The sequence below is a fragment of the Branchiostoma belcheri genome, unplaced genomic scaffold (assembly GCF_001625305.1).
Source record: "Branchiostoma belcheri isolate BF01 breed outbred unplaced genomic scaffold, Haploidv18h27 scaffold2, whole genome shotgun sequence".
NCBI lineage: Eukaryota > Metazoa > Chordata > Leptocardii > Amphioxiformes > Branchiostomatidae > Branchiostoma > Branchiostoma belcheri.
This window is the reverse complement of record NW_017803490.1, coordinates 1,767,921-1,794,283: the sequence shown is the minus strand read 5'-3', so window position 1 is coordinate 1,794,283 and position 26,363 is coordinate 1,767,921. Positions and strand designations below refer to the sequence as shown.

General features: G+C 40.0%; 1 protein-coding gene across 1 annotated transcript; it reads left to right on the top strand.

The window, feature by feature from the left end:
- On the top strand, positions 1-24,510 carry LOC109468705 (glutamate receptor 4-like). Its single transcript, XM_019767019.1, has 9 exons — positions 1-37; positions 14,016-14,213; positions 14,709-14,938; positions 17,200-17,297; positions 17,793-18,026; positions 21,328-21,443; positions 22,895-23,031; positions 23,660-23,900; positions 24,284-24,510. Exons 1-9 carry the CDS (start codon positions 2-4, stop codon positions 24,323-24,325), a joined length of 1,332 nt encoding a protein of 443 aa, XP_019622578.1. The 5' UTR covers position 1; the 3' UTR covers positions 24,326-24,510.
- Positions 24,511-26,363: the final 1,853 nt, after the last annotated feature.

Genomic DNA, 26,363 nt, shown 5'->3' with positions numbered 1-26,363 from the left:
GATGACTGGGATCTTCCTAAGAGGAGTGACTTTGGAGGTAATATTCCATCATTTACACTGTTGCTATCCACATCATATTAATCACAGCATCAATATAATAATCATACTAAACTTTCTTTCTAAACTTATCCGTTCAATCCCATAACAACATATAGTCCTTACTTCATATTCCATTGACCCATGATCCAAGCGTATGGCTCTAGTTTTATTCTAGTAGGAAACTGGACCTATTCTACAAAGATGTAATAGGCTGCCCAAAATACATGAAAACACCTCAATTACTTAGATAAGTAGTAGGTACCAACCTCTTAGTCGGGGAACTAGGACGTGTTTTAGTAGCGCATTTCATTGCTGGCCTAAAACTAGGAAAGTCATGTAAGGTGCCTTTCAAGGGCATGTTGGTGGACTCGAACCCAAGATCCAAACCTCAACCATGATCTCACAAACATATGGTCATATACATGTATACGTATTTTGTACTTTGTACAAACCTATTCAAACCTCTACAATTTATCCCAATTTTCCAAAACTTACAGACAAAAAACTATTATTCTTTTAACCTAACAAAACCCACAAATTTTAGGTGGAATATTACGTCTTCCATGGTTTACAAAGGAGAAGTCAAACCCTTCAGACATAGTTTTAGACATAGAAATAGTTTTAGACAATAAGATTTCATTATGTATATTTTGAAGTTATTTTATACTCTGTTTCAATGTTCTTTTATGTTTGTAACTTCTAATTAGCCTTCGGGCATGGATTTGCAATAAACGTATTTTGTTTGGGACCACGACTTTTGTTTTCATTTTACCAAGTCTTTACATGTTTGTACCGGTCAAAACCGGTACCCACACCTAAGATCGAGTTAATTACGTAACGGGCTTGGTACCACCAACCCTGAGGGCTATCTTCACGGTCTTCACACGCGAGGCTTCCCGACAGAACATGATTTATCGCTTTGCTGGGGATTGCCTGTCTGCCAATATATCATCCCCGAGTCATAAGTCGCAGTGCTTTCTGCAATAAGTGCATGTTGCCACGGGCCACAATTCCCAGACGGGCACGTAATGGTTTCTTACGAAGGTGTCGAGCAAGGGTGTAACACCCTATTTTACATGGGTCGAAGGTAAGAGCGGTAGGGCCATCGGCTTGAGAATAGTCCTTGCGATTTTGCAAAAAGGGCAACGTTGGACAACCTAGGGCACTTATGGAAGATATTTCATTAAATATGATATGATAATGATAATTATGATAATATGATTATCATACCCACTATGTAGACACATACTTCATTATACCCACCGTGTAAGCAAAATCATGGAATAATGGTTCATATACTGAAAAATTATTGAGCAAAGCATTATCCATTTACCAATTAAGATTCCATGCTGGATAGTCTAAATACTCCTATTGTTGAGAGATGTGCATAACTAATGTTTATGTTTCGAAAAGTTGGATTTACCAGTGGTAACGTCTTCAAGTAAAAAACATTGCCGGCGTTACCATGATTGGTAAATTCAACATTTCGTACTGTAACAGTGGTTTTTCATCAGTTGGAACTGTGACAACTTGCAGAAGCTGCAGCTTCATCACTCTTCGCAGCTTCAATAATCATTTCAAAGGGTTGCGTTTCTTTGAACTATGGGGCTTGCACGTTGGAGATGCATCCCGGAACCTGACAAGGTGTCGGATATATGAGGGTAAATGATCACAGCAATACTGCCACATGCTCCCTCTGACACTGTGTTACTTCATCATAGTAGTTGTTCAAAGAGTCTTCTTCCCGTCAAAATTGCTTACAACGGAATGATAGAAAAGACAACAGGTTAATATACACTTAAGCATTGATCTGAACATACGGTGCCATGTGGGGGTAATAAATTGCCCTCTGGTGACAATGAGTACCGATCTGGGTATTCTGGAGGATTTCTGGAGAAGAGATACGTAGTACCTCGTTTGTTAGATGCAATGAAGCCTTTTGCAAGATGTTAAGGTAGCGACATACGATTATGTACTCCCCGAATGTATCATACTCGGACCCTTTTAAGTTGACCTGTTTCTGCAACATTAAAAGACCACAGAACTAGCACGATATGTGGATATTTAAAACATAAAGTAAGAATATTTTAAGTTGTTTAAATGTGGTTTTTGGGATACGTTTGCACATACTGCTTTCTCTGTTTAGTACTCGACTCTGGTAAGACAGTTGAACACAGAAAACCAGGGGCAGTGGGCTGGTAATAGACACTGCTATATCTGTGTGGACCAGGTGCCATAAAAACGAAGTTTGGGGGCCTATAGACCATATCGTGAAGGAAGGACTTTAACTAACCTAATTGGTACTCTGGGGACGCCGTATCACAATATCGTCCCCTTGGGGAACATTGACAAGGAGGCAAACACCAAAAGGGCATCATCAAGAGCCTTGTGACATGATACAGATAAGGCGACGACATTTTGAGTCCGCTATGCTCCATTTGTCAATTACACAATATCGACTGGCCATTACGCTCACTCTCTGTCTTAGTTATTAAGAGATTTTCCGCTGACGTGTTCATAAAGTTCTGATCAACACAATCTCTCCCGGAAGGCTTGTCGACATGGCAGTGTTACTCTCATTCATCAAGCAACCAACCAGCGCTATCGGGAACCCGCCCTGGGGCCAGCATCAGACAAGACACAGTGTGACAGGTGGGACCAGGGAAACCAATGTCACCTTGTTGCTCAATTTACCGAACCCCCCAAGGGCGAAGGCAGGTGTAGATATGCATCATTCCAGCATCTTGCTTCCTGCTCGACATCGACAAACCATCTACAGTGATTATGGGAAACTTTGACCTGGTGTCACGTCTGCTAACCGTAATGTGTATCTGAGATAGCAAATGTCTGATCTGAGGATATTCAAAGAATTCTAGTACAAAAGCATATTTGGAAGGCATACATAACTTCAGATAGAAAATTGACGTTAGTTCTTTGTTCACAAGCAGGGTTTTACATGTATGAAGGAATGGTTTATTTGTAGTAGTAAAACAATAAGAAGCATTTCACAGATTGTCGACTGAATTACATACTCCTTTACATATACTTAAAATCACTATTCTTAATTACACTAAATATACTCATAATTACAAACAGCATTTAACAACAATTGAAATTTTAAAAGTCCTCCGTGCTGCATAATCAGGCAGTATTCGAATCTTTAAGCAGTCTAGCAAAGTAGGGAATTGGTGAGTTGAACTATCGTTTAGTTCTGCTTTTTATTGTCCCCCTCAACATGTACACGCCGACGTTTTGGTGATCACCGTCTGTCGCCTTCCTAAGGGCAACACTCTACAGGGCATACTATAGCTCATTAAAATGATACATGGGAAAACTCTCAGAAAATAATCACTTCACGGTCTGTCTGTACGTTACGCTAGAATTTTACTGTCTGAAACCAGATGTCTCTGACCATTAGAGCATCACTGTAGCGAGAAAAGTCTTCTTCACACTAGTAATTCCCTAAGAGACATTAAACCTTGTGAAAACCATGCTACATCCGGAACTAAATCCTATCCTATACCACAGAGTATCCTTCGTGCATACAAGACACGGCCCACGCCTAACTAAATTTGTTACGGCACAGGAAACGCATCTCAGAGATATATTGGGCCTATCCACTGAAATGAACCTTGACTTGACCACAAAGAATTATGCATATAGCCAAAATGACTGTCTATCCTATAGCTATCTGAAGCAGCAAATCAAAAGGCACTCGGGAACTATATGTGAATAAAATATGTTTCAAACTTTCTTTCAAGAGGCTAGCATCAACTATAGGATAACTTCACAGCATGGTTACCAATTTGGAGTATGTTTTAAAGAATGGGAGACTTAACTCGTAGAGAATTATGAAACCTAAAAGCAGTTACTCAAGCAACTGGACATGATTTTGGAAACGGTCAGGCATTTCAGCCAGTATCCATTAGGTTTCGTCTGTGACTGAGAGACCAGAGGAGAAATGCAGTTCTCTCAGTCACTCACGAAAGCTAGTGGATACTACCTGAAACGTCTGACCGTTTCCAAAATCATATCCAGTTGCTTGAGTAACTGCTTCTTCGCGTATCTTATTACCTGGATGTCTAACCTTCATCGACGAATTATGAAACCTTTCTGTATATATTTCTGTTGCTGGCAGATCATAGTCAGGCATAAAAAGGAAGAAAACATCCTTAGACTCAGACTGATACCAGCGCGTCTACTCAATCACCCATTATCAGCACAAGAATATTAATAACACACCCAGTGAACTGCATCTTTGCTTATCTCAACAAAGGCTATATGTATATGCATTCCACACTCAGATCATATGTCCTGGGAAAACACTGTATCGCCCGTTATTAAAGCCTTAGCTTTAGTATGAGTCTCTGTGAGACTTAGGGGTAGTCTTGGTGATGAGTCATTGGCTTATATCACTTCGTCTGGGGAAATAGAGAGGAATAACAGACTGTCATCTGACAAGTGCAAACCCGGCCCGTTGGCAAATGCTATAGCAATGAACTTCGCCAAGCTGTTTTGTACCATATTCATATAACCTGTTTTGTACCATATTCATATATACCACATTTTGTAGCATATTCCCACCATAGTATACATTGTATACGTACTAGCGTACACGCCTAATTGTGTCGTGTCCACACTTTACAATGCACTTAATATATATATGTATGTATATGTGTGTGTGTATGTATAGTATAATATATATATATACACGTGTGTGTGTGTCGGTGAAGGTTAGACATCCAGGTAATAAGATAAGTAAAAAAACAGTTACTTAAGCAGCTGGATATACCTTTCGTCAGTGACACTGGAGTGTTGTCAGAAAGGCAGGTTTATAAGCAAGAACTATTGATTAATATGCAAATCCTCTGGTTGTCCATCGTTTCCGATGATGACTTAATAATATGATATGCAAATAAGTGAAGACAAAAAATAGTGTGCGTATGTTTGTGTTTGTGTGTGCGTGTTTGTGTGTGTGTGTGTGTGTGTGTGTGTGTGTGTGTGTGTGTGTGTGTGTGTGTGTTTGTGTGCGTGTTTGTGTTTGTGTGTGTGTGCACAGAACACTGCAATGCTATTTTGCCTAAAAAGTAAGGAAATGGTTTCCATTGTGGGAGGTTGGACGATAGTCGGTTTATGCATGAGAGATACTCATCTAGGGAGTCCTTTGCAAAGACAGCCGACGTCGCCTGTGGATGTGAGATCCGTATCTAGAGAATGGCAAGGCTTCGTTTCTACTATTCAGGGATTAGGCCATGTTTATTTGATTATGTGGGTGACATGTTCTGGGAACCCCAAAACTGATACAAGCATGCGAATAAAAAAAAGTTTTGCCTACCCAAAAAAAAGTTGCTTTCATTATGAAATCTACGTGGTCATGAAGGTTGAACAAATGACACAGAATATGGTTTGGCGACTCGACTCTTCAAACTCATTTCTTTACATTGTCTTTTTAGTTTGATTTTGGCATTCTAAGACATTATTTGTATCGTTTTTTGAATATTTGTTTGCAACTTACGGTAAATATTTGCTCATTTTGCAACAACTTTGTAGGCTTCAGCATATGGTTGGAAACGGCCGAAAATTCATGCGCGCGCGGATGTCATCCATATAATCAAATCAACATGGCCTTATGGACAGACTGTACCGCCGGGCGCTTTTATCTGCAAATGAATCACCTCGTCGCTTCGTTTCTAGGTTCTGTTTATTCACCCACCAGTGTCTGAACATTTTCGCGGAAATGCAATTTGTATGACCCTGCATGGGCACGTACTCTCCGTAACCAAGATAAAACGTAACAAACTCAAAGAATGACGTACAGTTTCATACATTTATAATGCGACCTCTAACCATGCATGCCATTCATCATACAACCTTTAGTATGCTTCCGATTATCTATTAACAAGGTTAGACCTGAGAGCTAAAATATTTGTATTCCTAAACTTTGAAACTATAAAAAAACACAAAGAATGACGTACAGTTTCATACATTTATAATGCGATCTCTAACCATGCATGCCATTCATCATAAAACTTTCAGTATGCTTCCGACTATCTGTTAACAAGGTTAGACATGAGAGCTAAAATATTTGCATTTCTGATACCATCTCATGTGATGTCAAATATACATGTATATAGAACAGGCATTTCGACAAATTGGATATGAACCCAAACGCTGGGGAAAAGAAGCTTTAAGAGGAAAAGTATCTTATCAGTTGTAGCGTCAACTCTGACAGTGGACGCCATTTGGACGGCAGTTTGCTGTACTGCATCGATCAAACTGGGCCCACTCCTGACACTAAGGGTACTTTACTGACCTACTTTAGCGTCTGAAGCTATTATCTTGTAATTTACTCTGGACCACGCTGCAGTTAAGCGTTGTTCCATTTCTTGTGGGCTTTTCGAGAGGAAACTAATACCTTGATGTATTTCTAGCATGGAGTTTCGACACTGCTGTTTGAAAGCAACTTTGCCACCCTAACTATTCTTTCTTGATATAGGAATAAAGAATTATCTTGTAATTTATTTTGGACCACGCTGCAGTTAAGCGTTGTTCCATTTCTTGTGGGCTTTTCAAGAGAGGAGTAATACCTTAATGTATTTCTAGCATGGAGTTTCGACACTGCTGTTTGAAAGCAACTTTGCGATCCTAACTATTCTTTCCTGATATAGGAATAAAGAATTATCTTGTAATTTCTTCTGGACCACGCTGCAGTTAACCGTTGTTCCATTTCTTGTGAGCTTTTCAAGAGGTAAGTAATACCTTGATGTATTTCTAGCATGGAGGTTCGACACTGCTGTTTGGAAGCAACTTTGCGACCCTAACTATACTTTCCCGATATAGGAATAAAGAGCTCCCATTATCTTTCAGCTATTCCTGTAGTAAAATAACTGTATCGCCGTATTACCTGTAGTTATAAGTTGCAGGGAATCTGGCTGGTATCGTGTGATAACGATAATGCAGATTGTTGGCCTTTCTTTGTATGAAATATTGCTGGGAAAGGGCTATACGCAATGGACAGCTAGAAATCTATATACCTACAAATCATACTGCAGGCATAAATCAAGTTTCAAGTTTCAAGTTTATTTATTTAACCAGGATATAACTCAGATCTACCGATCTGCTTTTCAGTTATTCCTGGGAACTCAAGCCAAGGTAAATAGAAGGCAGAAGCTTGGGCACTGCAAAGAACATTAGAGAAACTCCACAAGCTTAGAGTGTGTGCACATTAGGCCACAGTAAAATTAAATACAGAATGACTGTGATGATAGGACACTACTTAAACCCTGCAATACTTGCGTCACTAAAATCGCTTTTGACGTAGAAGCAGAAGCTTGGGCACTGTAAAGAACATCAATTGAAAGAAACTCGACAAGCTTAGAGCGTGTGCAGTATGATTAGGGCACAGTAAAAATCAAATACAGAATGATAATCTGATAATAGGACACTATTTAACCCCTGTAATATTTACGTCACCAAAATCGCTTTTGACGCAAGCATGTGTGATCATGGATGGGTAATTTCGTGAAGACCGTTTCCGCTTCTTATCCGCAATGTACATGTGGCCTATTTTGTGGGAAAGGGAGGGGGGCTTGCCAAATTGATCCAGTAATTTACAGTGATGCTCAGCTCAGCACCAGTGCTGGGAACATTACACGTTATAGATTAGTCCTCCGAGTAATTATGTGTGGAAAGTAGGTAGCGCGTATGACGTCAATGTATGGAGAGATATTGATTTTGTTATAATGATAGAACGATGCACCGTGCCTGTATGACTTCTATCCCTCTGGGCTAGAAGAGTTGCAGGCTTGCCAGACTGCTGACCCCGATTTATAAGAACGGTATCGAAACAACGCGAGCCTGATTTTATTTCCACATGATGGACGCCTGTAGTATTGATAAGAACAGTTAGAGTGTTTCTAAGTAATTCTGCTAAGACTCTAGATCCGCTTGACATAACAACGCGCGGGGTACCTGTCCATCACGTCAACTTAAAACGGCGTCGCTGCCTGCAGTCAAAGGGAGCACGCCGTCTGTTGCAAAGATTCCAACAATAGATAGGAACGCTATCTTTTCCTGATGTTCTCTATTGTTGAGTTCCGCCTTTAGGCCACAGCAAGTAATTCTTATGGTGACATCAGCGCGCGCATTGATTTTCGCCTGATTTTGAAAAACGAAAACAAGAAATTTTGTTGCCTTTTGACAGTGGACAACATGCCGAAAATGGGTAAATATGTCTGTTGCTATGCCGGAACTTGGATGACAGATAAATATGTAGAGAGGACACAAGACAAGGCTCTAATTTAATGTTTTGTCTTTTACTTTTACTTTGATGCTGTGTTGTATTTCATTCCTTTATATGTGATGTTGCCGCTGAATGAAAAAAAATTGTTTAACAATGTTTATAATATCAAAATTCAAAAACATAGAAATCTTGTTTTTTTTTACCTGTCTTGTTTTTTTCGCCCTATCGCATTAGATTTGGAATCTGCGGAGGATGCCATCCATAAAATCTACTTGCTGTGGCCTCACACAATGTAGCAGAGCCCCAAGCTGAGTATTGCTTGGCGAAACGTGATAAGATTGTATCGCATTACATTTCCTGTGGGGTCAGAGAGATTTGTATTCCTGTTCTGTGTAACAATGGTGAGCAAAGCTCTTTGGAAACCGCATGTCTTTGCCATGTGCTATCAGACAATGGGAATTCCATTGGTGTTCCGGGAAAAAGCATAACCTGTAACCTTATGAAAAAGCTTTGTGCATTTCATATTCTAAAATAGCTTAATACCAGATTATGTCACAGTTAATACCATTTGTGTTCAATGTGTAGTGTATATGAGGACCGTGACATCTTCAACTGCCATTGTGAGATTGCTGTATGCTTTTGTGTAATATCATTTGTAATATGATCCCATCCACTCCATTCCTGGAATCATTCCAATACTAACACAGGTCTTAAAATAGTCTCCAGTTAAAGGTTAGCAGTAAAACTCACCCTTAAGAAATACTCACAGAAATATACAACGTAGTTATTGTGTGATGACAAACGACCAATTCCCGGAAGAGTTCCACTCTTGTGCAGTCTATCCTTCTCCAAGGGTGGATAGAGACTGGGGGATCAGGCACTGAAAAGGTATGACAAAGCACCGTGTCAATGTTTCAGACCCAACCAAATGTCCCATACGAAGGGCATGACCAGCCTGGGGAATCGCTAACAAACCTGAAAGGGAAGAAAAACGACAATGAAGACAGTATCTGACTTCCCGACTGACTGTGGGCTCAACAAGGGAAGCGCAAGTGTCGAAGGTGGTCGCAGTGTTAGACATTTGTCTTTCTGGTACCATTTTAGCTTCACAATGGGGGAAACGACTCCTTACTACGATTTTCTAATAGTGCCAACCATGTGTTGTATGAAAAGTCAAGCGAGTTAAAGTATAGCAATGACCTTGTCAAAGAACTTGAAAGAAACCCAAGGGATTGGACATCCCCGGAGGGCTGATGCTTTGTCATATTGAGGCCCACATGCCACTGGGTAATGTTAAATGATAGATTGTGCTTTTAACAGCATGAACCCAGACCCCAATGGAAAAGCATTTCTAGAGTTCTTTTAAAAAACTCGCATTCAGCGTTCACAAGGCAAAGATACAAAGAGGTTTATTTGCGGAGAGGAGGGCACAACCTTTGAGCTTTGAGGTTTGCCAAGATTGTCCCTAGATGTAGATGTTCACAAGGGAAAATGCATTGTGGTTTTTCATCTTCTTTGATGGATGGTATTTGAATCGACTTTGAAACTCAGCCAAGCAAAACTGATTGTATCCCTGCCCCCCTAAGCTTAAAAGCATCTCTTAACATATTCAGATTTGATGAATACTCTGGGACTAGAGGGAAAAGTCTGAAAATTGAGAGGGGCAACATTTATAATGAACATTGACATATACCCCCTTTCCGACCTATTAAGTTAATTCACATGAGGTGCAGCTTGCTGATTACATATGCCATCCCATGTACACCGTAATTCATCAGCATATTCACATTTCAATAGTTAAGTGGGTAAAAACGAAGATCGTAAATTCTCATATCTAATTTCACAGTGGTAGATTATTTGTTCATTCACATTGTTTATCATCTAATGTTAGTGTTTATATCTTTAACTACACTCAAATACATGCATTTACTTATTTTTCCTTTTATAGAATATAGAATATAGAACTTTATTGACACAACAAAAGTACATTAAATTTATCTATATAAAACACGGCCCATATTTAGTTATTTTCCCTGCATATATGTACCCATTCGTGGTGTTCTATTTTTATATTTCTCTTCGTTTGTTTATCATCTAATAATAAACAAACAACCGTGTTCAGTAACTTTTCACACTATGTTAATTTAACGTGTTGTACGGTTGTGCGTTTGTGTGTGGGATCGGAAAATACGATAGAATATTGATACAAGTGAGTTGTAAGTCTACACTAATGTTTTGGGTCTGTAGGATAGCTTGAGGTACAAAATATATATCCTTATATACTAACAATCGATGAAACAATTAGTGGCAAAAGTACGATTGATAACGTCCAATTAAAATCGTTTTAAAGGCTTATATTGTACATCTGTAGATCTCAGCTTAATCTCATTTACAAGCACGCAATAAATAATGGTTACTGTAAAGTGGATTTAAAATATGCTGATGCTTGGAGAAAGTGGTAAAACCGCAATTTCATGGATTACTGAAACCCATGAGTCCTATAAAATCTGCAAATGTCAATGTTACTGTCTCGTGTTGAAAGCCAGTTTTATTAGTCTAAATGTGAAAAGTCAGCGGGTTAAAACTTGTATCTTCTCTAATGACATATACAAATAAAACTATATCGGATCCACTCATTTAAAACAGCTCAACCTGCTATACCATTCTATCAGTCAATCATGTTCTTCCCCATGCACACCATATGGTGTATAGGGTGGTGCCTATCTCCACTTCTGTAGCCCCTGGGCCACACAGCTGTGCAGCCTCGTCTACTGTTGGTACTGTGTGCCCTATACCCTTTTCCAGTGCTGGGTGCTAAGCAGAGAAAGCACGTGCACCAGTTCAAAAGTATTTTCTATTCCTACCAAGTTCTAAGCAAATGCTCTACCTACTAAGGCATTGTAGTAGCCAATTGGGATAGAAATAAAGACATATACGTTTATTTCTATATTCTTTGTGAAAAACCGAAGAACAACAAGCCCAGACAATATATTATATCTCCTCAGGGAAGTAATAACTGCCCTTAGAAAGTTTCCAATGATGTTATTTTTATTGATGAACTCGCAGAGTGGGGTTCAGTTTTACGTTTGATTTATTGGGATAGAAATAACGATATATACGTTTAAATCTATATTCTTTGTCAAGAACAGAAGAACAACAAGCACAGTCAGTTATTTTATCTCCTCAGTGAAGTCATAACTGCCCTTAGAAAGTTTCCGATGATGTTCTTTTTATTGATGAACTCGCAGAGTGGGGTTCAGTTTTACGTTTGATTTATTGCATTATGTGGAGTAGTGTAAGCCCACAATTATCCCTAAAAGTGGGCAGAGCTTAGGATAGAGTGGGCAGGAGAAGCACCAAGTATTCCAACTATATTCGTCACGCAGTGGAAACAGAAGATAGGTGATATGTCAGTCTCTTCGACGGAAGCAGCGAGGCAAATGAATTATCGTGCACGCAGCCAAAGTTTTTACCACTGCCATAAGGAAAATCAATGCGCCGACTGAGTGGCAAAGTGAAGGACCTTAAACGTGTCCAGAGTTCTGAGAGAGGAAGTAAAACAAGCTTTCTACTCTGAATTTTACGGCGAGACAGATCCTTGCGCTCGTAAAAATGCCATCCAGTGTGTCGCAGCGGGCAATAAAGAGATAAAAGCAAGTTTAATGACACCAAAATGACAAACGAACGGTGCTCAAAACCTCCGGATCATCTTTTAAAAACCCTTGCGAGTACTCAGCCAAGGGTGAGCAGCCTTGGAAGATTTCCAAAGACACTCATACCACGATCCTTGTTGGGGATACATTAAATCAACTTTACAACTACAAAAATCCAAACGAAAGACTCCCCAGGCGCTACTCAATTCTGGTAAGATTCAGCAACGGACACGAAGTATTACCTAGCGTACTGCAGGTCAAATTTAACGGCGACAAAGAATACAGTTAGGAATATCGGTGAAACGAACGCATAAGATTGAATTTCAAAGGCGTGGTGCTCCATAGAATTAGAAGCACTCTTTCTACTCAACTCTAGTAACCTTCAGCAAAGGACATTTAGTATTTATACCAGCGTCCTGCAGGTCACATTTTACAGGGTGAATAACACGTAGGAACAACGCTGAAGGAAACATACGCATCCACTTAGAACTGAATTGCAAAGCTAAAGGCGTGGGCCTCCCCACTGGCATTTCTGGAAACCATTTTCTCTGTTGATTTACGATTAGTGTTGTCTCAGTTACCCCCTTTACGTCCTTCAACTTGATTCTGATTATATTTGGCTCGAGGTACAATATCAGTTTGTTTCTCATATTAGATTAGACATCAACACCAATCCTAGAGTCTATTTACTTAAAAGCAAGGCCGTATCAGTTATTACTCACATTGGTCTTCAACTAATTTTGTCTTGGTTCAAAACTAGTTAGCATCTTATGAGTAACATTTACATGATTTTCATCTAATTTTGTCTTGGTTTAAAACTATTTCGCATGTTATGAGTAACATTTACATAATGATGGTTTTCATCTAATTTTGTCTTGTTCAAAACTAGTTCTTGTGAGGAACAGTTACATGGTTTTCATCTAATTTTGTCTTGGTTCAAAACTAGTTCACATCTTATATTACATTATATATGATTATGTTTGCCGAAGGGAAACATATTGTTTTGCTACGTTTCCTCTTCTTCCGTTCCAAACACTGACCAATGACCTGAGTTGTTGACGTCTCTCACCATGGTGACTGATGTTGGGTTACATAATGTTGCAATTTTATAGTAGGAGGGATTTATACTCCTGTCTGACCATATATATGAATGTATCTGAGTAAAAATTAACAGAGGAGACTATATCCGAAGATAAACATCAGGCATTTGCTTTGCAAATGTTACCTTTCTAGTTTAATGTGAGAATTTCCGCGAAGACGACAAAAATCGATGGCCCATAACCACTATTACTAAGCTCCACGTTGCTGCAGTAGCCTCACGTGTTGACCCGTTTTATAAGTAGCTCTAGAGGGCGATACCTCAGAGAGAATGAACCTTGAGTGATTTCTTCAATAAATTTCATCAGTTTATTACTCATCGACCCAAGAGCTATACACTCACGAGAAACTACTTCATCCTCTTAACACGGTACAGAAGAACACTTAAGACACTTCTATATCGATCCATCCAAATGGAGAATCTTACTTCCCTCAAGTCCCAAAGTAAAAATAAGTTTCATCATTTATTCACGTATGCAAAGCTCCGGGCTTTTTGGATAGGTTTGATTGATTTGTTTTTATCCAATGCCAAAGAGATACCGGTTACCCTATCTATTTTCATCCCCAACCTTTTATCAGTACTACCCAGTTGCAGTTGCAGTCTATCTTTTAAGCTAAGGCGCACGTACAGCATCTTCACTAGCCTGGGTACCATCCGGATTTTGCAAAATCCGGAGCAGAATCCGGATGGTGCCCAGGCTACATCTCCACAGGCTTTAATGGATGTTAACTTTGTAATCTTGACCTTCAAGTCATCCATTGATTGGTGCATTTGTTCACCACAAATAAAAGTTTTCTCGCACAACTATAGTTTTGGCAGTCCTCCTGCTGGTCTGCCTTGCTCGGGGCAATAATTGTTGATTCTACTTCTCGCCGCTAGGCGGCGCAGCAGTGGGGAGAATGCTGTCCCAAACGTGACTAAACTTGTATCCCCCTTCCATCACAGTTCATCGACTTACAAACTATTTGTTGCTATTTTTCAGGAGGAGCCTTTTGTCATGAAACGCGAGAACAAAGACGGCACGTACAAGTACAGCGGCTTCTGCATCGACATCCTGAACGAGCTGGCCAAGAACCTGGGGTTCACGTACCAGCTCTACGAAGTGCCTGACCACAAGTTTGGCGCTCCGGAAGGAAACGGGTCTCATTGGAACGGCATGGTCGGGGAGGTCATGTACAACGTGAGCAACAAAGTGACATTTGGATATTTTTGTCATCGAGTTATACATGTCTTCCTTTCCTTTCGTTACATGTGATATAAACATCCATTTTCCCTATAGGCTACAGAAGCTTAGTTTTTAAGATTCCTTATTGAAGTGCGAAAACTTACGAATATTTCAGTATTACCTATGCAGCATAAAGCCAAACTGTCTTAGTACCTCATATTTTTTGCTCTTGAGACATCTTCATTGATGTCGATTCAAACATTTCTTCCTTTCCTTCAGCTACATGTACATGTGATTCAGGTAGAGAGATTGAGGGATCAGTTTTACGACTCTTACGTAACACAGTCCACTAAGCTTCTGCTATTACATAAGGGGCTCTGATTAGATTTCGGTCATCAGCAAGCAATCAGGGCTCACACAGCTATCAGAAAACTAACTACGTGTAGTTTTAGAATACTTGGTGAGTCTGCAATTTACAGGCCGTAACATATATCTTTTGCCCCTTCCCAGAGAGCAGATATAGCCATCGGACCGCTCACTATCAGCGCTATCAGAGAGCGTGTGGTGGACTTCACACACCCCTTCATGGACCATGGTGTCGGTATGGTCTCCAAGAAACCTGAGCCGAAGGGCAGCGGCATCTTTGGGTTCCTCCTGCCGTTCGACAGCAGCGTGTGGTTCTCTATTCTCGGGGCACTGATCGGAGTTGCCTTGCTGTTGTTTATCACAAGTAAAATCAGGTAGGTGGAGATTTTTGGCGACGTCTCAGGGAGGAGCCTAATGGTACAGTATTATGTACAGTTTGCAAGGATTCTAGGAATTGTACAGGAATTTTGTCCACAGGCATGGAATGTCCACAGGAATGTCTACCCGGCTCTGTTTACTGACACACATCTATCATGACTATGACCACATTCCTGGAAACCCTTGGGAAAACCTGGATGCCCTACTTTCTGTGACCCCGGGGCTCATTCACTATACACTCAGGGGAGGAGAGCACTGTATCTATCTAGACTTAACAGGTACCAAGGCTTCCTCAAAATCATGAAATCATGGTAGTGCCATGCAAACAATAACCCTAACAGCAACCACCGTCACCATGGCAATGTATGTTTTCATTGCCAGTCTTGTTATGTTTTCATAGCAGACAAGACAAGACAAAATAAATAACGACAGTTATTGTTACTGTAGCAACAAAATGGCAGCTAAATGATGTAAAACACCAATTAGTAAATTACGTATGGCATAGAGATGAAATTACCATTAACTCACTCACTCACTCATCCCCACACTCATTCACTTATTCTTGTACTTTAGCTAGAACTTCTCTGAAACTCTACCATACTTTTTCATGACCTGCCAAATCGACGGAAAAAAGTTGATTCTAAAACAAGTGACCGATTTTCCATACACTCCACCCTTCTTTTGTCCAAACTACAATGCTGATGTTTCTAAATCAATAGACGCTTTCTGTTGGCAATTGACCCCTAAGGGAAGGTCGTGTAAACGTGTAATTGTATATCGTATATCGATTCGTGTAAATGTCAATACGTCACGAACTGTGGGGTCCCTCTCTGTGCAATGGTCATTGTTGCGTGTCCCCTTTGTTTACCGATGGTCCAGTCCAAGACCTAGGAAAAAATGTTGTCTTTCTTGTTTTAGTCCTGAAAAAATTAGGGCCGGTAGGTAGGGATTATCTTTTGTTTCTTTACTAGATTTCAGCGACCACTTCTGATCTAAACCGATTGTATAACGTTTCTGTATCTGTATCTGTAAAGCCGGTATAACTGCCCTTCGGCGTAACACTCCAGCTTCGCAGGTACGCGGCGCGGTGGCAGCTGGCTACATTACACCGAACGACTTGTTCCACCTAACCCTTGAACATCTGACTCTCAACATTGTTTAAGCAATAACTCAGATGTCAGATCATGGAGCTAGAAAAGGCTGTTAAGCTTAAAACGTTATCTACCTTGGGGTCCACCCAAAAAGTTTATTGTAGGGGCGGTCATGGAACAGGAAACACAACAGGTTTTTCCCATGCCCAACGAAACTGTGCATTTGTCTCAGAGACTTTTGCGCAAGCTAGTTGATCTGCATAAAGTATTACTACTAGCAAACAGCATATGGATCAACGGCGCCACCTAGACAATTGCTGCTGTTTCATCAGACGATGCTTATTAGAAAGCTCTTAAATATAAATATCTGAGGAGATATTTACGTGACAGGAATGGTGTATCAACGCCAGGGCAGATATATCAAGACATCCTTTCCAAATTAGTGATAATGTCTCATTCATAAGGACAAATTTCCGAGTCATGAAACCACATAAAACTAAGCTAGACAGATGCCTGGGAAAACCTTGGCTTACTTAGAAAGACATTGATCAGTGACAGTTTCTTCAAGACTTACAGTGCCTGACGCAGATGTTTGCTACCATCAAACGTCAATCTCACCATCTGTTGATATATGCTTGAGTACAATTCATAGATCCCTATTGGAAACGTAACACTGGTGTTCCACCAGAGGCCTAGGCAAATTGAGGCAGAATGCTCAAGGGTTGACATCAAGGCCCTGGCCAAACGTGTGTGTAATGGTTTTCGACTCCCAAAGTATGATGAAGTTCCAAAGCCAATTATTCCTATCAACAATCAGCGGGCCTTTTCAATGTTGTACTTTGTATTGTGTAACCTATAACTTGAATTAAAAGCTGTGCGTAAAACATATCTTCAAGTTTGAAAGACTCAAAGGCGTGGGGAAAGTCTATTTCTTTACGAACTATGCTATTACTATAGTCTATGCCCCCTGTATTATGGTACGCTCCAAAAAGTGGTCGGTTATTCTAATAACCGACCACTTTTTAGGTTACGGCCTGATAATCAATGGGAAATGGAGAATTCTGATTAGTTGACGCCCTCTGGCTATATGATAATATACTTTTATGTCATTCTATGTGAAACAGAGCTGCAAAAGCCTGCTTTTAACCAGCCTGAATCTATTTCAGACATAAGATGCGAGCTGGTGATGTGAACTACGACAACGACGAAAAGTTTGACCTGAAGAACAGTCTGTGGCTAACGTACTGGTCCATAGTCAGGAAAGGTACGTTTTCATCATGTTCATCTTCGCAAAGGGAAACATATTGTTTTTACTCAGTTTATTTTTCTTCCTCCTCCTTCTCTTATTCTGCAAACAAACACGTCAATGACCTGCACTTGACGTCGGTAACCATGGTAACTGGTGATATAGCAGACACCCTGTGGTATTGGGTTACATTATGTAGCAGCAAAGATTTAGAGGGGCTTTGTTTGTTCGGCTTTGTAGTTTGTGAAGGTAAACATTATGCATTTGCCCTGTTTCTTCTTTCTCTTCTTTTCCAAACAAATAAGGTCAAGGACCTGAACCAGATGTCTGTCACCATGGTAACCGGTGTTGGGTTACATAATGTTGCAAGTGCCATGCAGAACTGAGTTCAATAGGGGTTTCATGGTCACCATTTATGTATACATGAGTGTGCTTGAGTAAGCAAAGCAGTATTGAAGTTTAACATGATGCAATTTCATGATTCTACTTTTAATTCTATTCTCCCCTCGTTAGGTGGCGAGCCCGCCCCCAGGTCCCTCCCCTCCCGCATCCTGACCGGCGCCTGGTGGCTCTTCACCCTGATCGTCATCTCCACCTACACGGCCAACCTCACAGCCTTCCTCACCGTCAAGAGACTGGTGGCGCCCATCAACAGTGTGGAGGACCTGGTCTCCTCCTCCGTGCCTTACGGCTGTGTGAAGGACGCCTTTCTCTACAGCTTCTTCCGAGCGCAGGCCAACCTAAACGGTAACTACTTAAGAAATATTCCTACGCTAGCTTGGGTTACGTTGTAACATGTTTTAATCTTCCATTCCAATGCAACTGAGTTCTGATGAAGGTTAGACATCCAAGTAATAAGTTACTTAAGCAACTGGATATGATTTTGGAAACGGTCAGACGTTTCAGGTAGCATCCACTACCTTTCGTTAGTGACACAGATTGAAATGAACAAGCTTGAAGTACCTTAACTAAGGACAATTCTGCCACATATTCAAAGCAAAGATTTCTTTAAGAAAGACCAAGGAGATAAAGCACAGGGGAAAAACCATATGTGTGTGAAAAATTCAAGCCAACCTCAAAATGCAATTACCACTTACGTGAATTATGAGAAAACTGTATTTACATTTGTCTCCATAAATGATCACTTTTGACGTCTTTATTTCAAGATACGCCCTACAAATACGCCCAAAATACATGTAAAGTAAAACCAAGTCACAAATGAGCAAGTTTATCTTTAAGCAACGACTACTTGAAGGAAGACCGAGCTTAAGGAGATAAGCTTGAAGACACATTCGGGGCTCAATACCTAAGGAACTAAATCGATGGTACGCAAGCCGTATCATCCATTATCTGTGCGATATCTTCCTGAGACCACACGTTAAGATAGAGACGTAGTAGAATTCAATATACATAATGCGAGGTCATGAGTGCATCGGCAAAAAACATCAACTTGCTGAGTAAAATCGACAGAGAGAAATGTCTCAGGTCGGGAACTGTGCCACCAAGTGGGTGGAAAGTACATCTGGAAACGACTCATTTGCCCTGAGCTGTTTAAAAACTCATCACTATATTTCTCGGCGCAATGACTGTCGCCTGGAATATCGGACGCATCTATAACAAGGAAGAAAATGTATGTGCAGCTTCTGTTCAATCGTCTGTTCAATGAAGAAATAGTGTAAAACTCAACGGCCGGATATGGGCGAAAATACATGTTACACTCAATCTTTGCACATTTACTTGCAGGAGTTGTTTAAAGCTTTCTAGTGATGATGACCCAACTGTGCTAGGTGGCAACGAGTTCTAGTCTATGATAGTTATTGGGAAATACGAGTTTTTGAACACCTTGGTTGATAACTCTGATATTTGAAGGCATGACTGTTTCTTGTTCCTTTCTGGCCTGGTATCAGATACTTAGTGTACTGCACGACGCTAAAACTTTACCTCAACAACAACACACATGTTGATAAGTCGCCACTATCACATGCATTATCAATTCTGATCAGTCTCTGTTTTAGTAGGTACGGTTTGTGTGTCATCAGGGTTTGTAGAGTAGGCGTGGGCGTCAGAAGGTCCCCGAGCTCATTAATTTTAAAGGAAACTTTGCACAATTGTTAGTTCTTAAAGGAGTCTCTCAGTGGGTGGGAAATGAGAGTAGGACAACCTCTGATGACCAGCCCACGTCTACAAAACCCAAAGGACCGATCTTTATCAAACTGTTGACATCATCACAACTTGCATTCTGAGCATCTGCGAAACAGAAATTATTGAAAACTAGAAATGTAACATTTGCAAAGCAAATGCATAATGTTAGCCTTTATGGCCTGCTCTGTTAATTCTTACTCAAGTACATTCCTGGTCAGACAGGAGTATAAATCCCTCCTACTATAAAATTGCAACATTATGTAACCAACACCAGTTACCATGGTGAGAGACGTCAACAAATCAGGTCATTGGCCAGGTCAGAGGTCAGTGTTTGGAACGGAAGAAGAGCAAACGTAGCAAAAACAATATGTTTTCCTTCGGTAAACATTATAACCATGTGACACATAGAGATATGCATTATTATACGGGTAAATTAAAACCTTCAGCTTACGGAAAATGGATCGGGCTAAATTGTTATTGAACTGCCCTCATATCAGCATCTTCCCATCCTCCCACCCTTTAAATTCAAAATGAGGAATAACTCCTGTTTATTATCACGTATGATAACTAAATCCAGGCAGAAAAAATGTCATATTTCTCAAGTAATATGTAATTTTCAACGCGAGTAATCTTGCAGAGTGTCGTTTCTAATCGTCATCGAGGAATATCAAATCGTCCCAATGCGTTTCCTAGTTTCATCAGTTTCGCCTGAACATGTAATGCATTGGGCACAACTCTCATTAAGACTGCGTCGTGCCACAAGCTAATTAATCAACATAGTGCCGGTGTTGGCAGGTTTAAGCATTAAAGCAGCCTGACGCCATGCCTAGTTGCGGGCTAAGACTTATTGAATCACCAAGGACTAGAAAATAGATTGAATTCTGTCAAATATACCGAGTTCGATCCAATTTTCTTTATTCTCACTCAATATATCAAGCAATCAAACGCAGTTACAAGTCCAACTAACTGAACACAACAAAATAAGTGGACCCTGATTTATTTCTTAATCAGCACTTGACGATTAGACGACTTCAGGGAGGGTGGAATGAAAGAGCCCGTAGCTATCATCTCGGAGTTGAGTGATGTCTCTATAGGTTTTCCAAGGGCAGTTCTGGGATAGTGTCCCTTATTCCATCGACTAGATGAGAATTGATAATGATTATCTCTACGAGACATCGACCACTTTGCTGAGTCAACGCGCTGCCTGATTATAATTGCTTTCTTTACCGATAAAACGTTACCTAGAATCGTGCCACGGTCACCAGGCAAGGGTTGTGCCGTACGTACAGTGTTCCCGCAGGATCGAACAATTAACCTGTTAAATTTTAGACCTATTTCCAATTTTGAGTGTCCTCGTTTTCGTACAAACCCACGCACGTTCTCGTGTATTCTCGCGGGAGTACATTACAAAATGGCGCTCGTAATTGGCAATGGGTCTATTAAGAGGGTCATACGGGACCCTTAAGTTTTCACTATTTAACTGAAGTGGAAACCAACACCTGCATACTAAGTCTTACACTATAAAATCATTTAATGTCATTTGGCCGAATTAATGTCTCGAAAGCACATGTTGACATCTACACCTCCATGTTTACTAAGAATCTTTTATACAGGGAATTTTCAGCCTTTCGTTAGGAAATCTCAACATATGCTCTTTATAATACGCCAGGCACCCCTCTATCATTTGTTGGGTAATATCGATTACATTATAAGATGTATTTCTTTTCAATTTAAGTGATGACATCAGAAATATTCGACTTCTAAAACTGAAACTTGCCAAATTCGTCTCCATGTGCAAGAAAGGAGGACCTATTCCTTTCAAACACTGCTTTCTTGATACACTGTACTGTGTAGCCTTCCTTATTCAAAATGTTGAAAAATGTATGTTGGACGTTTATATTTGCAGGCAGTTCATCTGTATGGGGAAGGATGTGGCATGCAATGACGGCGTACGACGAGTTTCCTTACTCACCTACAAACGGGATTGAAATCGTCAAGAGGGGACAGTTCGTTTTCATACAGGTAGGGCGTGCAAACCATCACCCGTCTACCTCATTGTACCCCATAAAAAGTATAACTAGCATGTCTAGATCATGAGATACCAAAGCCAGAAGTTTTGCTGCTGTAGCATTGCAAGCCGCCAGGGGGGGCAAAATCTAATCATTTCGAGGTCTCATCAAGACCTATCCACCTACCAAATATCAAGACAACATTTAACGTGTTTCCAGACACAAGTATACATACACACATACACAGACACACATACGAACGCCTCTGAAAACATATTCTTCTTGGCGAAGGTAACTACTGTGTCATAAGAGTACATTATGGGGAGAACGCTATGTACAGGGTAACTCGCTTAAATCTATATTTTGACGTTTACAGTGCAGTGCCATCAATGACACTGAAATACAACATTCAACATTACTTACTTACTACTAGTAACTTGGGCCCTTGTCACCATGTGGAGCACCAATGATCTTTCAACACTCAACATTGATACGTGTTACTCAATGAACAAAGACGTTTGTACAAAATATACATCCTACAGATGTTAGGGAACATCGAACCTTACAAATCATATTTCTAGTATTTTTATGAGATGTGTTTCAAATTGGCCTGGGGTAAATTATGCTTCCTAAGCTTGACATAATGATGTAACGTTTTTCCAACACGAACTGACAACTACCCGATTTCTCATATATCTTCTAATACTTAAACACGTAGTTTGTAAATATGGGTCCCTTGATGCGACATTTTGTCATCAATCATGATATAAAGGATCGATAAACACCTGTTGGCACTTAGAAAAATCATTCAAATGACACTCACAGATGGAAAATGCGTTTTTTGATTAATGTCGCATTATCTTCTCAATGGATTTTTACTGCTCTCTAGAATAAAGTGCAATAAAAGGTATGTCTATGGCAAAGAATGCCAGCCTGTGTACTGCCAATCTCATACGAAATGTTGGATATTTCTATTGTGTATCAACAGACGTCGTTTTGCAGTTGCAAATAGAACAGACTCTCAAAAGATACTCAATCCCTGTTGGAAACAGTCTAGCCTGTGATAAAATTTTTTAAGTAACACAAGAGGGCTCACAGGAAATTTTGGATGATAGGAAAAGAGCCGTACACTTCCAGGTTATCATAATATATGATGACCAGCCCACACCTCTGCCCTGCCACTTGCTACATAATGTAATCCAACACCAAATGGTGTCTGCTACAGCCTTTGACTCTATTTGTGTGGAACGAAAGACGAATCATCAAAACAAAAACAATGCTTCCTTTTGAGACTGTAAACATAACAATTATTGATGTGGAGATTACATGTTCAGAAATCCAATTAATAAAGAAGCATGTATGTAAGGGCATCATACCGTGACTAATGTCCTAAATTATCCAACTTGTTATCTCCTCAAGCTGTGCATTATGTTCACTCATATTAGTTATTACTATTACCTGCAGGAAACTCCCTTCCTGGAATTTGTCATCAAGAAAGACCCGAAGTGCGAACTGATGATGTTGGGCAAGCCGTTCTTGTACAAGGGATACGGCTTTCCGGTCAGAAGAGGGGAAAAATACCTTAAAGACATATCAGTAGAGTAAGTGTGTTTGTATCATATAAACTTTGAGAAAAATCACATATAGGTTGGCGCCCATCTCCGTTTTCTCAGCCTTTGGCCACACAGTTGTGGTGTTGGGAAAGCCATTTTTGGCGACGTCTCATGGAGGAGCCTAATGGTACACGTTTGTTGACATGCCCACATTCCTGGAAACCCTTGGAAAAGCCTGTCTGCCCGGATGCTCTACGTGTACTTTCTGTGTCCCCGGACCTAGTTTACTATACACTCGGGGGGAGGGGGGTTAGGGTACCAAGGCTTCCTCAAAATCATGAAATCATGGCAGTGCCATGCAAACAATAACCCTAACAGCAACCACCGTCGCCATGGCAATGACAATGTGTTTTCATTGCCAGTCTTGTTACAGGTAGGAAGAGGAGACAGACAGCTTAAAGACACATCAATTAAGTGTATATACGGACAAAGTTATACAGATTGATAGATAGATACTAGTAGATACATGTAGATAGATGTTAGATAGATAGATAGATAGATAGATATAGATAAATTGTCGTGCACTCTTGCTGCAATCTCTTAAGTCAAATCCATAAGCTTTTAACATATGATGATTCCCTTGACTGTACTGACTTTTGTTTATATCTTTTAAAAGGATACTAAAGATGCAAGAGTCTGGACTTATAGACCAAATCAAAACAAAATGGTGGAGCAAAGATGGCTGCCCCCTGGACGGAGAGATTGCAAATGTCAACGAGGTCACGGCGCTGGGAATAGAGACGTTTCTAGGCGTGTTCTACGTGTTGCTAGGGGCTTCTGCGCTAGCCCTCCTTGTGACTATTGGTCAGATCATACACAAGAAACTCACCAAGAAAAAAAGACCGAGAATGATCAAGGTAAGACAACACTCCAGCAATCTTCTCAGGGAGTTGCATGAAAGTCGCATTTGCATTAGAATTTTTTTCAAGTTTAACAATGATTGGCACCACATCGCCATGTGTAAAATGATTTCATAACAAGATCATTGAGGTAAAAAGATTATAAAACAAGGATGACAGGGATACCATTTGCCAGCAGAATAGTATTGGCGTCTTGGTCATACAAAATACACAACAATATTGAAAACTATAAACGGGATGTCATTCTTCATATAGATACGCAAAAATGGCCTTGAAGACGTTCTGCCGAAGTGCTTGCTATATACACTGATTCTAAGTGTGTGGATGTGTGCAGTTCTGTGCTGTATATAGTATTGTGTGTTCTCTGTTCATATCTTTAGCTAGAGGAGCTGCAGTCAGCCTCTACTGTCAGGCTTACGTGACCAGAGCCACCTTTCTTTCTGTAGCCGTCATCCCCACCTGTTGGCAAAAGATGCTGCTGCAGCGATTGGCAGTAGCAGCAGAACATCACCACTCACAACCGACACCTACCGGATAGGAAACGAACTACAGCAGTCCACCTTTGCTATGATTATTCCATTTCTTAACTTGACAGCAGTGCTGTGATGATTTTGTTAACCCTTCAAATTTATATATTCCCCATTTTATTTTTCCCTAAATACACCTCACCATTCACCTAAAAACAAGTTTCAAATGCCTAACCCGTAATCATAAAATTAGTAAGACTTACCATAGGAAAGACTCCACATAGGCCTCAAAGTACCTTTTCATGATGTACAAAAACAAAGAAGGCCTTGATATATATACTGCCTGGGCAGTTTTCTACAATCTCCATAGCTAGTTATACGATATCAATTTTACAAGAATGATGGTGTTGTGGTATTTTCCTCCATATAAAATAACCTGGTAGAGTTTTACATTTGTGTATAACCCAACAGCATTCTAGTAAGACTTACTTGTAATTTGTAAATAATGCTGCATGTCATTGTAGACAACATCATGTATGCAACTTGTGCCCTATGAATATTAGTGATCACATATCAGGAACTATATCTATACAGTAGAGTACCCTATCTGTGCAAAAAAAATAATAATTTCAATTCTGTTAGATAGAAACCTCTTCACTATGTAGTATGATTCACTTTTATTCTAAATTCACACATTCTTTTACACCTTGGTGTTGCCAACCTCCCTAATAATTCCTTAAACTACCTCCTTCTTACAATCATATATAGGCCGGGACACCTTACCCAATTCTTGAGACATTTCCACAATACAAATGTTACTAAAGGCCTTCCCAAGTGTACTATGTAAGTCATTGCTAAGATACACTACTTATTCCTAGTGGTTAATAGTTTTCTTTTGTAACATACAGAATAGAATTTTAGTACTGGTCAGTTCCCATATTGTTGGTTAAAACTGTTAGTTAAAACTGACCACTCATCATCAAGGGAATGAAGAAATTGGTATAACAGTCACTATAGACAATATTCTTGTTGCTTGTGTCAATGGGAAAAATTATCTAAGGGGCCACCAAAATGGGGCCACAATGAACAGTTGGTTCTTATGCAAATGTGGTTACTAGTACAGATGTATATCATATTCTACATGTATGCCCATCTTTCTAATGTATGAAAATTAAGATGCTCCAGATGCTTAAGATCAAATACAACTTGAATGTTCTCAAGATATTTTAGGAAAAATATACACCTACCTTAAGTTTGGCACAGTAGATGTGAAGATTGAGAAAAAGCACCCTAAAAACAAAAGAACAACATACATGATATAAGCATCTATTTAAAACAGCAAGTGACAATCTATGTCTAGTTCAGATGCATGTTGTTGTCCTCAACTCTGTACTTCAGGTGACTACAAGTTGTGAACACTAGACTCAGCCTTACAGTTTTCATGATGGTAAATAAGACTTTTGATGGTAAAACACTGAGCCACAAACTCTTTCTAATCTTATGGTACTGTTACTGTAATATCCATGAAATGTACTGTAAAAAGACATAGTGTTAATGTTGATAGCATGTATAGTCTGAAGAGCTTTTGTCTTGGATAACAGAAGATTCGGTACAGTATGATATTTACAATGTACAGGTAGTACTTAGTAACATACTTCTATTGTGCATAGCCACTGACATGAATGGGCTATAAGATATAGTAGTCTCTACCAGACTTTTAGGTTCTGTATCTGTGTGTCTGTGTGTAGCACATAGAATTGCCCCCTGGTGTAACACACCAGCTCCGCAGGCACAGTTGCTGGTAACACATACAAGAAATTGGCCTAATCATTGGCTTAATATAGGCTTAATCATTGGCCACAGGTGTTGGCCTAGGTATAATTCTATATGAGGCTACCTCCTCTAGCAAATTCAGCCTATTTAGCCATTATACCATTCAAAACAGTCTGGTAGAGACTAGACATATGAGGTGGCCCAGAATCATCATGCTAAA